The following is a 16,306-nucleotide window of genomic DNA, read 5'->3' on the forward strand; positions in this document are numbered from 1 at the left end:
AGGAAAAAGATCTACGGTTTTGCGCACTTGCCAGATCGACAGAGTGAAATAATCGTTTTGTCTAAAATAAATGAGTCACCCTGACGTGGCACGGGTTAGAATCATACATATTTTTTTATTTTGCTAGACACAACTTTACATCCTCGTAAATATGTGCAGCTGTATATCTGCCACGTCAGAGAGCGTATGGGATATAAGTCTTGAGGGTGAGTTGGAAATCATCATTATTAAAAGAATCATGATAGCCTGACTATCCCACGTGGTAAACTCAATCGAGTACCGCTCCTCAGGATACACGGCCTTTAAAAAGATGTATTTGGAGCTAATTGTGTTTCCCGAGGAATATAGATCTACGACTCCGGAATTCTAAACGATTACCCGGATTCTGGATTCTTTTTTAAATGTGTCTTGAGAGAATCCTGTTTCTCGAGCAATGCAGATCTACGATTTTGAACTTGTCACATCTACAGAATCCAAAACGAATACGCTGGTTCTGGATTTTTTTTTATTGAGAGTATCGTGTCTAAATTGAATATCGATAGGAGTTGGAACCGTTAGGCTCTATTTAATGGGTATCCGCAATACCCAAAATCGATTTATTTTGTCATTTTTTTTTTCATACTATAAATGATTTAAGATATTTTTTATTTAAAAAATAGAAACATGTTATATAAAATTCCTTAATTTTTCATATAAATTATAGGAAATTTAAAATGAGTTACACTAAAAGAGATTATCATTTTTAACAAAGATAAATTTTTATTTAAAAAAAAAAAATTTAATTTGTATATTAAGTATAACAAATCATAATTAAGTTAATAATTTTGTTGTTAATATGTTAATTTTTTTTAAAGAATATTTTTTTAATAATGATTTGAAATATTTGTTTTCTCATTTAATTCTTGAGAATCGGAACTAATGAATACTCATGATTTTTGCGGTTCCAATTTCATTTATTTTGGAATCGGACCCAAAATTGATAAGAATTGAAATTGAACTACTATAATGATTATAGTTCTAAGTTCCTTGAGAACCGAATCGAAATCGACCCATTGACACCCCTAATCACATTAGGTAGTTGGTTGAGTTTGCCATGTGGGGTAGTCAAATTATCACGACTCTTATTAAAAAGAAAAGAGTCGTAATAAAATGACTCATTAGGTGGCATATTCAATTGACTTGGGAGCCGTGTATCTCAAGACGGAAAGATCTACGATTTTCAAACTTGTCCATGTCAATGAGTTGATTGAGTATGCTACCTGGCAAATCTTTTTATTAAGACTCAAAAGAAAAAAGAGTGAAGATAAGAGTTGTAATTTTCTAACTTTAATTTTTTTTTTAAGATTAACTAGAAAATTTTCACTCGACCTATACGTGACAAGGATACAAAACCATTGGGGAGGATACACAAGGTAAAGATCAACGATTTTGTGCCCTTTACCACATCAGCCACGTACAAACAAAGTGAAAATCTTAAAGCATTAGCGAAAGAATAATGTTGAAGTGACCTCAAGATTGCACCTCATATCTCACCTTCTTGTCGTGGACGTGTGTACAAATCATAAATACTTTTACACTCATATCTCCAGCACCTCCAACACGACTCCGAAAAAAAAATGTGCCTATCTTATGAAAGATTTTAATGGAAAGTTCTTGATATTTTGACTACAATTTCTTTTGTTTTTTTTGGGAACATGCTATTTCTGAGTCTAGCAAATTGACCATGGTCCATTGGACTTTACTCAACCCATATAACAATCTTATCCATCAAAATTAACCCCTAAGTGTTACGTCCCATCTAACATCCTGTCATGTGACATAATTTAAGTAGTCATGAAGGAACATATAAAAACTCGAAGTCAGGACCTAGGGAGCATACTAAGTCCCTCATTACCATCTCAACTAAGAACCACATTATTTGAAAGCAACTTACGAAGGAAAATAATATTTGTATTCTTCTAAGTTAAAAAGTAGCTGAGTGGGATTGCATATTTAATTACTTATGCATCTTGAAGTATGTCTGTGTGCGAAATCATACAAAAATGGCTTAGGCCCGTGGAAAGAAAATTTGAACACGAAAGACTATTCTAAGAACAATGTTTTAAAAAGTGAGTTTCAAAAAATCTTATTCTTAATTTATTAAGAAATAATTGGATTTATAATTTAAAAAAGTATTGCATATTAAGATTAAAAAAAAAAAATAGTCAGAACAAAAACGAGAAACTCTAATGGTAATGTTATGTTTGTCTTAATTAATTTATTTTTTAAAATAATAAAGAGAAAAAAACGTATTTGGCAACAAAACTTTTTTTTTTCTTTCGGCAATTTAATTAAATAGAAATTAAAAAATATTTTTATATATTTTGAAATATATTAAATTCAATGTCAATTTTAACACACGTTCGAGCATGATTTTTGCCACAATTTAATGTTGCTATCCTAAAAAAACATGCCATTGAGAATAATGTTGAATTGATGACTTTTAAACTCAATAACAACACAATCCTCTAGTTTTTGGAGCATAGATTAGCTTTAAAAATTGAAAATTCACATTTTTTTTAAAACACGATCAATGATTTTGAAAATGAACAGTCATTAAACTCTTAAATTTAAAGAGGAACAATCGCTCAAATTCATCGCAGGAACTGCAGGAAAACACTACAACAGAGGATCCGCTCCCACCAATGGGATCCCAAATTACATTAAGGTAAATTACACTTTCACTCCTTGTGGTTTGGCATGATTTTATGTTGAACCCCCAAACATTTTGACAATTACACTTACCTCCCTTATATTAATCTAAGGGTTCACTTACCCCGCTCTTCCAGCTACTTGCCATCAATGCAAGCAGTTAAAAAATGATTTTTATTTCTATAAAGATCATTTTACCCTTTTTAAAATGTTTACTTGTCAATAAACAACAATATTCTTGTGAAAAAATGGGTTCATGCCCAAGAGTTTGAATGTTAAGACAGTGCATTTTTATTATTGTTTTAAATTTTATTTTTTAAGGGAAAAAAAGATAAAATTAGAGGGTAAAATAACATCTGAATTTAAAAAGAGAGGTAAGTGCATTTATCAAAATGTTAGGGGGTCTATATGAAATTATACCAAATTACAAGGGGTTGGAGTGTAATTTACCCATTACATTATTGATAAGATATTTCGTAATCGTATAATTTTTCTCCTTATCTTATTCAAAAGAAACTATAGTCAGCTCTATCCTCCAATTATCTTCTTTATAGGTGACAAATCTCCAATGTTGCAATGCCATATCAAAACTTGGCTCCCAAGCTAAGGAAAATTGGGACAATAGCCATTCAAAGCATGGTTTCAAAAGTCGTCCAAGACCGAGATCGAGATCGAGACAGAGACATATTGCCGAGTCATCTCGGTATTAGGCATGTACGAGATGGATGAATAAGTCAAATTTTAGGATGAGATATAAAAATGCACGTTGATTTTTCATCTTTTTGAACGAGACGTCTCAAACGTATCGGAAAGCTTGTCTGAGACGACTCGATATCTGGCATGGATGAGATGAGACACAAAACCAAATTTTAAAATCATGATTCAAAGTCGATCCAGGCTTATAAATAAGTCCAATTCCAATGAGGGATCAAAATTTCAAGAAAAAAAAAATGGAGAAGAAAGAAAGGGAGGGGAGAGGGCATGTTCTAGTGCTAACATATCCTAGCCAAGGTCACATAAACCCACTCCTCCAATTTGCCAAACGATTAGCCTCCAAAGGTCTCAAAGCCACCTTTGCCACCACCCATTACACTGTGAAGTCCATTTGTGCCTTAGGAGTACAGGTTGAGCCCATCTCTGATGGGTTCGACAACGGTGGGTTCGCCCAAGCCCCAAATGTGAATGCCTATGTAGAGTCATTCAAAAAAATCGGTTCCAAGACATTATCCCAACTCATATCGAAACTTGATGACTCGGGCTACCGAGTGAATTGCCTAGTATACGATGCGTTTCTTCCATGGGCTCTTGATGTTGCTAAACAACATGGTATATATGGAGCTGCATTCTTAACTAACTCTGCCACTGTGTGTTCGTTGTACTGGCGTGCCAGCCGCGAGCCCTTGGCTATACCCGAAAACGTGCCAGTGTCGCTTCCTGGGCTTCCTCCACTGGGCTTTAATGATTTGCCAAGTTTTCTTGTGTCGCCGGCATCATACCCCGCTTACTTGGCAATGATCATGGATAAATTTACCAATTTGGAAGCAGCTGATTGGGTTCTTTTGAACAGTTTCGAAGAGTTGGAAGACCAAGTGAGTGCACATTAATCTTTTCACATGCTCTCTTTAATTTCTTACTCCCTCAACAAAGTTTTTTTTTTTAAGAGGAAAGCTAACTTGGAAGACTTCAAATATGGAACCTTGCATATGCAAGGGGTTTTATCACCGTTCATAAGAGTATCTATGTATAGATACTGTGGCACTGTCATCATCTTTGGTGATAAAGCGATAAAAGTGAAAAAATAACAAAATTGAAGGGGTTTTATTAAAAAATATTTGAGATTGAATGTGTAGAAAACGATAAATTGTAAAGTTAGAGGGGTTATTACAAAGAGGGTCGGAATGGGGGACGATGAGAGTAAAGAAAATAAAGTTGCAGGGATAGGAGGAAAGCAATAAAGCGGATCATTAGAGCTAGGATTGTCAACGGATAGGTATCCGATCAGATAGTGTTACATTTAAATTCGAATCAGAAAAAAAGAAGTAGTGATATCCGAATTCAAATTCGAATTCAAATCTGATCGGATATCACTAACCAAGATTTGAATTCAAGTTTGAAAAGTATATCGGATCCGATAAAAATCCAACAAAAAATAGATTCGATCTATACCATCATCTTCAACCTGTAAAGAACAAATCGATTTTCCTATTCTTTTCAATAAAATCAAATAAACTTTGATTTCTGGAAAAAAAAAATGATGAAAAATTCGAACAAAACATCAAGTATTTTTTACATCAACGTGTAAGATATGAATTTTCAAAAAATAAATTAAGATTATTTTAGTTTGAGATTGAAGCCGATAGATTTTTAAGGGAAAAAAATGGGGTTTTACTTTGAGAGAGAGAGAGGAAATATCTACCTGGAATCATAGATGCTCGCCGACCGGAGAAGATGGTGGTTATGGAGTTCGCATAGTGGAAAAAAAAAAGGGTTTTGCTTTGAGAGAGAGTACCTACCTAGATGCTCACCAGCCAGAGAAGATGGTGATTATGATACTTGTACAGTCGAAATCCACTCTTACCATTGATGTGTTGTTGGTGCCTTTTAGATTGAGAGAAGATAAAGATTTAAAAGTTAAATTTTGTTGTGTTATACGAATACACAAGACTATATATATATATATATATATATATATATATATAATATATATATATATATATATATATATATATATATATATATAGATAAGTTTTGTTGTATAACATGAATATATAACATATATATTTAAATTAGAGCGGATATTATCGAATTGGATTTCGCAACATCTGAATGCGTATCAAAAACTCATTTGAATCTTAAAATAACATCCGAATTCGCATTCGATATCCAAAAAATTCGAATAATATCCGATTTTTCGAATCTAATTCGAATATCCATTGACATGCCTAATTGGAGTTTGGATGAGATGTTTATCCCTCCTCCCACCCAAGTAGGCTTTACCATTGTGTTTTATTATTTAGATTACATTTTTAGGGTGATTTAGACATACCTCTTCCACGATTTGATGAATATTTGAGATACCCCATGTTTTCAAAATAATGATTGCTTCCTCTTGATCGTGATTTTCTCTAGTAGACTAATGAAAAATGACTCAAATGCCTTCATTTTTAACATTTACCGAGAAATTTCTGATTTTATTCACAAAATCAGTCATCTTTATATCTTAGGGGAAAAAAAATTGTACCCTCATTTTCAACTTTAATATTTTATCCACTTCAATTTTCAAGTACAAAAACTAGAAAATGATGGATTGAATAATTTAGCACAAAGGTTGGAGATGACACTCTCTAGAAAGAAAAATAAAAGGTTTTTGACTAAAAATTGAAGACGAGGGTATTTAATTCATTTTTCGGTATTAATAAGAGAATATAGAAAAATAGGCGCAAGAAACCATAACAATAAAAAATAAAATTAAAGACAATAGTATACTGCGTAAAATTTTAGTAATGAGGAGATCCTTCCACTATTTTCATGAGAACCAGGGTTAAAATATCTCGATCTCACTTCCACTCAGATAAATTGAAATGCCCTCCTAGAAACCCTGAAACAAGTTTTCTATGAATTTATATCTCATAAAAATATGAAATTGCCTCTAGGGAAAAAGTTACAAAATTATTTAAAGTTCCCTAAAAAAAAAAGGAGAGATCTGCCTTCCTGCAATCCCCTGGCATGGAGATGAATCCACTGAATCACCTCTTGTGTATAATCCACAAATATAACGTAGAGGACTGAGATCAAGGGGGGCATGTCATAAGTTTGAAAGCATAGTGACATATCTCAAGCATTCACTAAAACGTGTGTAAAAAAATTGAAATAGCAAAGATAACACAATCGCATAAAACACAAGAATTTACATGATTCGGCAGTGTGCTTATGTCCACGGAACAGAACAAGAACAATCACTATTTTCTCATGAGTTTTCAGTTCTAGATATCTCTATTTATAATACCAAGTGTAGCTACGTGATTTTCATCGTTATGACGGCCACAACTACTAAATATTGGAGTCGCCACCATTCAAATTGAAAAGGGGTGTGAATGGTCACCCGGTGTGTACCTATCGAAAAATTTCCACCTTTTTTGGCGTTAGTGACTTGCAACGGATAGGGTTGATCAAACCTAGAGGTTCGGGCAAGCGGCTCGGTTGGAGAAAAGGGAAGGTGTTACGCACCCCTTTCTCCCCGCCACGTGGCGGTAACCTCAAATAACTCAGTCATTTTGATTTTTAAAAGAAAGTGAAAAGTGTGCCACATGGGTACATTTGTTCCCTAAGTAGGGATTTAATTTTGGCTTGATCATAGGATCATCTCATCGATGGAGATGATCCTTGTAGATCCAAGCCTTGGGGTCCATTCATGCTCAACTCATTTAAAATAAAATGAAAAGAGGGGGATGATAGAAGAGGGAAGAGGAGGAGGGTAGAGAGAGGAAAAGGGGGGGGTGTTGATTGCTCCACCTTGTACTCTTGGACTTCTTCTTCTTCTTTTTCTTCTTCTTCTTTTCTTTGAATTCTCTTTAGTCCTTAGTGAGTTGAGAGTGAAGTTATTTTTTCTTAGAGTGTGTATGAGAGAGTAGTGAGGAGGAGTAGATAGAGTAGATTTTTTTCTTATGGAGACTTGTGTCACCATTTTTGGGATGAGAGGAGAGGTATTTATAGGTGTTTGGAGGGGGTTTGGGGGTATAATGGGATTAAAATGTGAGAGAAGGGGTAATGACATAGGATTGAGGAGTGAAAGGTGTGAAATTTAAGGTGGATGAATGGAGGGTAAATATGTAATGAGTGAAATGGGTGAGGTGTAGATCCAAATGGGTTGGATCCTACCCAAATCCATTTGGGTAGAGTGTTTGGTGGGTTGACATGAGTGATGGTTGGTGGTGGAGTGGGGGTGTAAGGGGGTGTTTAGAGAATGAGTGTTAGGTTGGTTGATGAGGTGAGGTGTGTAGATTTAGGAGAATGGGTTGTGTAAGAGGTTGTTAAGTTGGTTTTTGGGAGGAGAAAGGAGATGATGCCATGTGGCAATCATGAGGGGGGGGTGGGGTGATGAGATTGGTTGATTGGTTGATGGGGGTTGTTTGATTAGAGAGAGAGAAATGGGTTAGTTGATTGATGATGAAGGAAGTATGGGTTGAGTTGATTTTATTGGAGTATTTTAAGGAAGATGATGGGTAGAGGTATGGGTGATGATGTGGGTGGTTGATAATGTTAGATAATGGTGATGGGTTAGGGTATGGGTGAAGTGTGGTTGGTTGTTGATGTTAGAGGATGGGGATAGGTTAGGTTAGGGTAGGGTATGGGTTGAGGTGATTTTGGAGAGAGGTGAGATGGGTTAGATGAGTTGTTTAGAGCATGATGATGGGTTGGTGATTGGATGAAGGAGGTGAAGGATGGTGATGACAAGTGTCATCTTTTGATGTTAAGGGGTTGATTGGTTGATGTGGGTAATGGTTGATGGGTATGGGTCGGCTAGTGAATTGGGTATGGATAGTGGTTTATGGGCTTGGGTTTAGAAGGGTTGTGGGTTGTTTTGGATTGGATATCGGATTTGGAGATGGAACGGTGAAGGTTGGATGAAGGGGTAGGCATCCCAAGTCTCACATTTTATTATTTTGAAATTTTTTTTTTTTTTTTTTTGTTTGAAATCATTGATTTAATCACAAATGCCACATGTTGGCGAATCGAGCTTTTGGGCCCGTTGGGGAATTTATCGATTTTCGTATGTAAGCGCGGGGCGATGATGTTGAACAGCTGTAGGATGGGCCACGACCCCTTTTTTTTTCGGGTCCTCGAGACCACGGGGTGGTCTTAGGGGTGTTGATTTAACCGTAGTTTCCACTTTTGATGTTTTGGGCCTTAGTGGCCCGTTGGCCCCCTTTTGTTGGGAAATCGGTATTTCGCATGGAGCGGGGTAGATGGGAGTGTGCCGAACCCTTTTGGTGAGCCTACTAACTCATTGAGAGGTGTTAGGGCTTAGGTTTCGGTGACAATATCATTTTTCGATGATTCGGGCCATTGAGGCCCGTGGGTCGAATTTATCGAAACATTATTGTTTTTGGGTCCCTTCGAGTGAGGGCCCGATCAAATTGAGGTGTCTACACCAAGAGTTACCAAAACATGTAAAACTCCTTAAAATAGGAAAAAAAAAACCCCTTTAACAAAATATTACACAACAAGTTGGAGGGGCATGTTTAAAATTAATTCACCCTACAATCTAAAGACATTATGAAAAACACTTATTTTTGGACATTACCAGCATCCCATGCATCAAAGTCTTAACATATCCATTAATTTTTTTTCCTTGTGGCTTATTTTGTGTGTGAATGTTTCATAGGAATCCATTTCAATTAATTATTTATTCTGATATCTTTATAAATTATTTATAATGAACAAGGTGACAAAAGTGATGTCAAAGCTCTGGCCAGTGATTATGGTTGGGCCAATGATACCATCAGCTTTCCTAGACACGCGTATCAGTGATGATACACACTATGGAGCTAATCTCTGGAACCCAACCACCAATCATGATTGCTTAACATGGCTTGAAGGAAAGCCACCCATGTCAGTGGTGTATGTTTCATTTGGAAGCATGGCTGAAGTAGGAAGGAATCAGATTGAAGAGATAGCATGGGGTTTGAAGGGGACAAATCTGCACTTTATTTGGGTCTTGAGGGAGTCCGAGCAAATTAAATTACCAAAAGATTTCATAGACTCAACAAAAGAAGAGAAGGGATTGGTTGTGACATGGTGCAACCAACTAGAGATGCTAGACAACAAGGCCATGGGTTGCTTTGTGACACATTGTGGGTGGAACTCTACATTGGAGGGATTGAGTTTGGGTGTGCCAATGGTTGGTGTGCCACAGTGGACTGATCAGCCAACTAATGCTAAGTTTGTGGAAGAGGTGTGGGGAGTGGGAATGAGAGCTAAGGTTGATGACAAGGGTATTGTGAGAAGGGATGAACTTGAAAGATGTATTGGGGAAGTGATGGAAGGAGAGAGAAGACAATTGATCAAAATAAATGCCAAGAAATGGAAAGAATTGGCTAAAGAGGCAGTTAGTGAAGGTGGAAGCTCAGACAAGAACATCGATAAATTCGTGAGTGAAATAAAGGACTGAGAAGTAATTTTATTTATGTTACTGATATTATATACTTTAAAAGTATGAGAGATATTAGCTGTAATCATCATAAAAAATATATTAAGAATCAATTCGAATATAAAATATATATGCATATATTGTTGTAGTAGGGGCTTTTGTTTGTCTATAATGCAATGAAGTAAACTACGTGCCTCAGAGAAATTTTCTATTCTTTTTCAAACCCACTTCAATAATTACTTCATTCATTTCAACAAAAGAATGATATTATAACAAATCCGTCCAAGCAGACACTCTGACTAATCAAGAATAGAAAGAAAAGATGATCATGAGCGCACCAATTTTTTTTTTAATTTTTTTTAGGAGTACACTTATAGGTTTAAAATGCAACAAAGATTTTTTATGCGAAGAAATTCAATTGGTTATAAGTGAGTTGTTAATAGTCGATCACATTCATTGGTCATATTGATTTTTAATGGACTAAAATCATATGATAAAGGAAAAATTACTTAAAGGAACCCGACTGAGGGATTTCTGACTGAGGGATTTCTTTCTAATTAATCCCTAAGTTTTAGGACCTTGATATTCCAATCGAGTAGAAAGAATTTGAGAAGGGAGAAGAAGTCATTTTTAAGGGTTTTTTTTCAAGCATTTTAAAAACGTATATATAAAATTAGGATTTTTTCAATTTTTTTTTTCTTCATCTTTGGATGAAAATTGATCAAGAATGATTCTTTTGATTTGAAATCATCTATGCAAATCATTATGCCAATTTTTTAGTCGATCTTTCCTTGTATTTTAGTAAGAAAAACTCAAAAAAAATGAAAATAGATGAGTTTTATCAACATCTAGCTCACTACATTTTATTGTCAAGTTCGACGTTTTTTAAAATTGTCGAATTCAACAATAAAAAGTGGTGAGCTCGACGTTATATAAAATTTTTAAAATCTCAACTTCATTTTTCATTTTTGTTATAAATCGTCAAAATAAATAATAATAATAATAATAATAAATCTAAATGTTAGAATTATATTATTTCTATTTGTTATTCACGATAAATAAATAAATAAAAATCATCGAAAATGACTGTAATCACCATTGAAAAATCTAAGTATGTGAAAAAGATGAGAAAAATGGTAGTTTGGGTATTTCAAGAACATTATTATGTGAGATAAGGTTGAGGGGCCATTAAAAAATAAAAATTTTACAATATGGACTATCAAGTTACCTCACAAAACTTAGAGATTATTTGAAAAGAAGGCCCCTTCATCAAGGTCCTTTAAGTAAGTTTCCCTAAGACAAATTGGGACAAAGATGGTGACACAAAGTCTTTAATTAATACGACTTCAGTACGTGGTCCAAATAAAAAATAGTTGTACTTAAACTTTTACATGAAATCCATCATTTTCAAAAAAAACTTATCCCATTACTACTCCAACTAATATTTATCGAGAGTTTCACATTTTCTTTTGGATCGATAATCTTATTTTTAATGATTTAAATAATTCGGAGTTAGTGGGGTTTGAACTTAGGTCTCTAGTATTATCACTCAAAGACTTTACCAACTAAGTTAATTAGAATCTACTATAGAGACTATATTGTATATCAAAAGAGACATTATCAGGACTGTCGTACTCATTAAAGTTTCATGAACATCAAACTCACCCCACCCACTCCTCTTTAAAATGTCAAACTCAATTGTTCAAGATTGAAAGTTTGACGATTTGATCATCCAAATCATTAAGATTAGTATTTAAATCGTTGTTCTCAACCATTGGAATTGTTAATCTCAATGATTCATGTTCAAGTATCGAGATCCACAATTTATAATCATTAACATTGACAATTGTAAAAGGTTGATCTCAACAATTGAATCAAAGATCAATATCAACAATTTGAATGGTCGACTCAATGATATTTAACATAGGGTGAGAGGGGCATTAAGAAAGAAAGATTTAAAAATCGCTCTATTAGGGTTCATTGAGTAATTTTTCCAATATAAAATTGTCAATTCCTGCTAACATACACACACCCCCATGGACTCCACTCCACCTGAGCATTCTAGAAGTTTCTTTCTAATGTAGAGCTCCTACTCCATCAAAGGGTTTGGACATCAAGCCTATGATGCCAAAGCTTGAAAGAAACCTGTGCTTCTCCACTAAAAGATTATGACAATCACCAATCAAGTTAATTTGAGTGGACCCACAAAAGTAAAACTTTCTATAAATAGTTTAAAACTAAAACTAATCATTTTAGGGTAGAAGAGATTATAGGACAGCCACGTGCACCTCCACTATCTACATCTCAATTCTTTCCCAGATAAATTGATGATGACCGACACTACCCTAACTTACTTCTTTTTATTTTCTTATCTCCCAAAAACATTTTTTTTTTTAGTTTTAATAATCTTAAAGTGACGTCAAGCTTGTACCTCATATCTCACCTTCCTGACGTGGTAGTGTGTAGCACCATAGATGATATTTATCGAGATACGTATTTGCCATTTTCACGTCACTCTTGAGGTAGCTCCAGCACCACTTTTTTTTGTCTTATTCTTTTGAAAAAAAAGGTGATTTTAACATTATACTCCTGATTTTTTCTATAATGTTTGAGATACTTTTGTATTTTCAAATTAATGACATACCCCTTTACCTCAATTTTGGAAGATTGAGATAAAATAATAAATGACATAAATACCCATACCTTTAATTTGTAGTTAAAAAATTCTTTGATTTTTCTCTCTAAAATCCACCATCTTCAATATCTAGGGTACAAATTTTTTCCCTCATCTTCACGTTAAAGATTTTTTTTTCTCTTTCAATTTTTCTCAAGAACAAGATAGATCTTTCCATAAAAACTAATGACAATAGAATTTTGGAAAAAAAAAAAAAAAACCAAAGATTTTTGACAAAAGAATGAAGTCGATAGAATAAAGAGGTTAAAAAAATAGATTCTATTTCCACACCAACTTTTGCTAAGAGCACCACAATTCATATGAAATAAATAAGAATTTGCACAAATATTAGTGTCCTCTTAGTAAAAGTGAGTGTGGCAATAGAAGTTCTCTATAAACATATTCTTTGAAATCAACCTAGTCTTACTAATTTAGCTCAACTTTGTGGTGTCCAAAAACATGATCCGTGGGTTGTAGACGACAAAATTTTATGAACTTTGAAAAAAGAAATTAGCTTTCATCATTTAATTTTAATTTTAAATTTAGGACTTTTGTATAATTTGATAACTGTACCCATTCTCAAAACCTTGAATTAAGACCCCAAAAAAATTTTGTTTTTTGTATTTTAAGTTTTTCCATGAAATTCAGAGGGTTGTGGTATTGAATTGCCAATTTGATAATCTATTTGAGCTCAAAAACCTTTAGTAAGAATTAAAATCTAGAGGTTATGGTGTTGAATTGCCAATGTGATAATCTATTTGAGCTCTAAGGACCTTTGGTAAGAGTTAAAATCTTATCAAGTTAGAAAGTGTTTTTTATTTTAAAAAGACCCATTTTCTACGAGAGGTTGAAGGTGAGGGGATTTAGGTCTTTTCATGTTCTTCTCTCTTGGAAGTCCAATGGCAAGGACTATATCAGTAATTTGAAAAACTAGGAGTATCTCAAATTTATTAACAAAAACCTTAAGGGGTATATGTCTAAATTACCCTAAATATAAAATCCACTATCGACAACCCATTTTCCTCCACAAGACAACCTCTTATCTCTCTATCTCTCTATCTCTCTCTCTCTCTCTCTCTTAGAAACCAAGTCTTAAACCCTGAAACACCATCCGCCATGGCATTACCTTTCCTTCTTTTTCTCCTCTTCTTCACCTCCATTACTTCTTCATCACAAGCATTTCTCACCACCAACTACTACGCCAAATCATGCCCAAGGGTCCACCAAATCGTACAAGAAATCGTCACCAACAAACAAATCACGAACCCCACCACCGCTGCAGGAACCCTTCGTCTATTCTTCCACGACTGTATGGTTGAAGGCTGCGACGCCTCCGTTCTCATCTCCTCCAACTCCTTCAACAAAGCCGAACGTGACGCAGACATCAATCTCTCCCTCTCTGGTGACGCCTTCGACGTCGTCGTCCGCGTCAAAACCGCTCTCGAACTCGCCTGCCCAGGCATCGTTTCCTGCTCTGACATTCTTGCTCTCGCAACACGTGATCTCGTAACCATGGTTGGTGGTCCTTTCTATCAAATCAAATTGGGTCGAAAAGATGGGTTTTTTTCTAAAGCTTCACGTGTTGAACGAAATCTTCTCAAACCCACAATGCCATTAACCCAAATTATCTCCATTTTCGCATCAAAGGGGTTCTCTGTATCAGAAATGGTGGCATTGAGTGGTGCCCACACAATTGGGTTCTCTCACTGTAAGGAATTTGCGAATGGGATATTCAATTACAGTAAATCGTCTCCAGTTGATCCTACTTTAAACCCTAGATTCGCAGAGGGATTGAGGAGAGCTTGTTCGAGCTACGTATCGAATCCATCGATATCTGCTTTCAACGATGTGATGACACCGAATAAATTCGACAACATGTACTATCAGAATCTGCCGAGGGGTTTGGGTTTATTGGATTCGGATCGGGCCATCTTTGTGGATCCGAGGACAAGGGTTTACGTAGAGAGGTACGCGGCGAACCAGAGTGCGTTCTTTGAGGCATTTTCTCTTGCAATGGAGAAGCTTAGTTTCTATGGAGTGAAGACTGGACGATTGGGTGAAGTTCGACACAGATGTGATGCTTTTAACTCTATTATTACTTGAAAATAGAATCTGATATTGATTAACGGTCAGGATGATTAGATGTAGAATTGAGTATCATTCACTCAATTCTTTATATTATAGATATTTGTATCAAAATATACAATTATAACGAGGCAAGCAAGTAATATATTTTTAATCTCTTTCTTGAATTTTGAGAATCTCTACTCACTCCTTTATAATTCTGATTAATATATGATTTTTTCCTACCAAAATTCCAACAAAATTATCAAGAGAAGGCAACCTTCACTTACTGCATTTTACAAGTTAGCCAACCTAAGATCACCCATTTTACCGAAAGATATTTCTAAAATACCTATTGTTTAGGAAATATTTCTTTTCAAAGAATTTTAAATAATAATCAATTTTCCAAGTGTGCTTAATGCACCTTAACGCGTGCCCTTGGGGCACAAGTTAACAATACCCTACTATAATTGAATCTTAAATCATCATCATAACCCATTTTGTTTAGGGTATTAAAATGAGACGGATTTTATTTGAAATTCGAATTCAAATTTAATAAGTTTGTAGCTCGAACAAGCTCTCCTCAATCCTTGTGCGAATCTAGTAGGATCAATTGAAGATCCGATTCGCTGTAATTGAAGATCCGATTCGCAAATCTCTTAAAGTGAGAAAACCCAATTGTGTGGGCATCACTCAATGCCACCATTTCTGATACAGAGAACCCTTTTGATGCGAAAATGGAGATAATTTGGGTTAATGGCATTGTGGGTTTGAGAAGATTTCTTTCAACACGTGAAGTTTTGAAAAAAAAAAAAAAATCATCTTTTCGACCCAATTTGATTTGATAGAGAGAGATACATAAAATATGGAAGTTATAATGTTTGGAGAATAAAAATCATTACTTCTATCTAGACCGACCGTTCATATTACACCAACTAATACAAATCTTGATGCACGTGTGATTAATCATAGGCAAGAGGATCAAGTTGACACTCATCTTGAGAACTACGTAGGATGCATCTACCCATTTGACAACATCACTGGATTACAACTTACCTAATCTAGCAAAGAATCTCAAAGTAGTAGTATTCTTTCCCATTCAGATAACAATCAATTAACTGTAATTTAATTAAGGTTATGTTTCATTTTTAAGTTGAGGGTTTTTATCTATGTAGGATATATTTGGATTGAGAGAGAGAAGAGAAACTCAATTTCTCTCCACCATGTTTGAATTGACACAAGAGAATTTGGAATAACTTTGAAATTTTAAAATATCTTAAGAGAGAACAGAGTTGAAATTATTAAATATTTTAAAAGAATTTCTCTCAACTTTTGAAGAGAAAGAAAACTCAATTTTTTTTTCTCTCCTACTCAGCTTTTTTTTTTCTCTCCTCTTCTCTACCCACTCAACTATCCAAACGAAAGAAATGGAGAGAAACTTATTTATTTTCTCTTCTCTTCTCTTCTCTCCATTTCTCTCAACCCAAACACAGTGTTAAAAGAAAGAAATACATTGTAAAGAAAAAATAGGAATTTGAATTTGGATTGAAAGAAGTGGAAGGAAGAGATACTCATTGAGAGAAGATAAGAGAAACTCAATTTCTCTCCACCATGTTTGGATGGACATGAGAGAACCTAGGACAATTTTGAAATTATAAAATATCTTAAAAAGAGATCTAGAAGAAGATTTGGAATTATAAAATATTTTAAAAGGATTTCTCTCCTCT

General features: G+C 34.6%; 2 protein-coding genes across 2 annotated transcripts; both read left to right on the plus strand.

Annotated features, from left to right (window-relative positions):
- The first annotated feature begins 3,439 nt into the window (after nucleotides 1–3,439).
- Nucleotides 3,440–9,948, plus strand: LOC147401133 (UDP-glycosyltransferase 74F2-like). The gene is made up of 2 exons (XM_086442295.1): nucleotides 3,440–4,280; nucleotides 9,137–9,948. The coding sequence occupies exons 1-2, from the start codon at nucleotides 3,612–3,614 to the stop codon at nucleotides 9,860–9,862; spliced, it is 1,395 nt and encodes a 464-aa protein (XP_086298421.1). The 5' UTR covers nucleotides 3,440–3,611; the 3' UTR covers nucleotides 9,863–9,948.
- Nucleotides 9,949–13,563: 3,615 nt separating this feature from the next.
- On the plus strand, nucleotides 13,564–14,767 carry LOC147401134 (Peroxidase superfamily protein). The gene has a single exon (XM_086442296.1). It carries the CDS (start codon nucleotides 13,632–13,634, stop codon nucleotides 14,616–14,618), a length of 987 nt encoding a protein of 328 aa, XP_086298422.1. The 5' UTR covers nucleotides 13,564–13,631; the 3' UTR covers nucleotides 14,619–14,767.
- Nucleotides 14,768–16,306: the final 1,539 nt, after the last annotated feature.

The sequence above is a fragment of the Akebia trifoliata genome, chromosome 5 (genome assembly GCF_017979445.1).
Source record: "Akebia trifoliata isolate Shusen 1 chromosome 5, ASM1797944v1, whole genome shotgun sequence".
Lineage (NCBI taxonomy): Eukaryota > Viridiplantae > Streptophyta > Magnoliopsida > Ranunculales > Lardizabalaceae > Akebia > Akebia trifoliata.

Excerpts from the sequence above, each read along its gene's own strand:
- LOC147401133 (XM_086442295.1), top strand. The coding sequence starts at position 3,612 with ATGAGGGATCAAAATTTCAAGAAAAAAAAAATGGAGAAGAAAGAAAGG. Across the intron at positions 4,281-9,136 it reads TCGAAGAGTTGGAAGACCAA|GTGACAAAAGTGATGTCAAA; the intron begins GTGAGTGCACAT and ends ATAATGAACAAG.
- LOC147401134 (XM_086442296.1), top strand. The coding sequence starts at position 13,632 with ATGGCATTACCTTTCCTTCTTTTTCTCCTCTTCTTCACCTCCATTACT.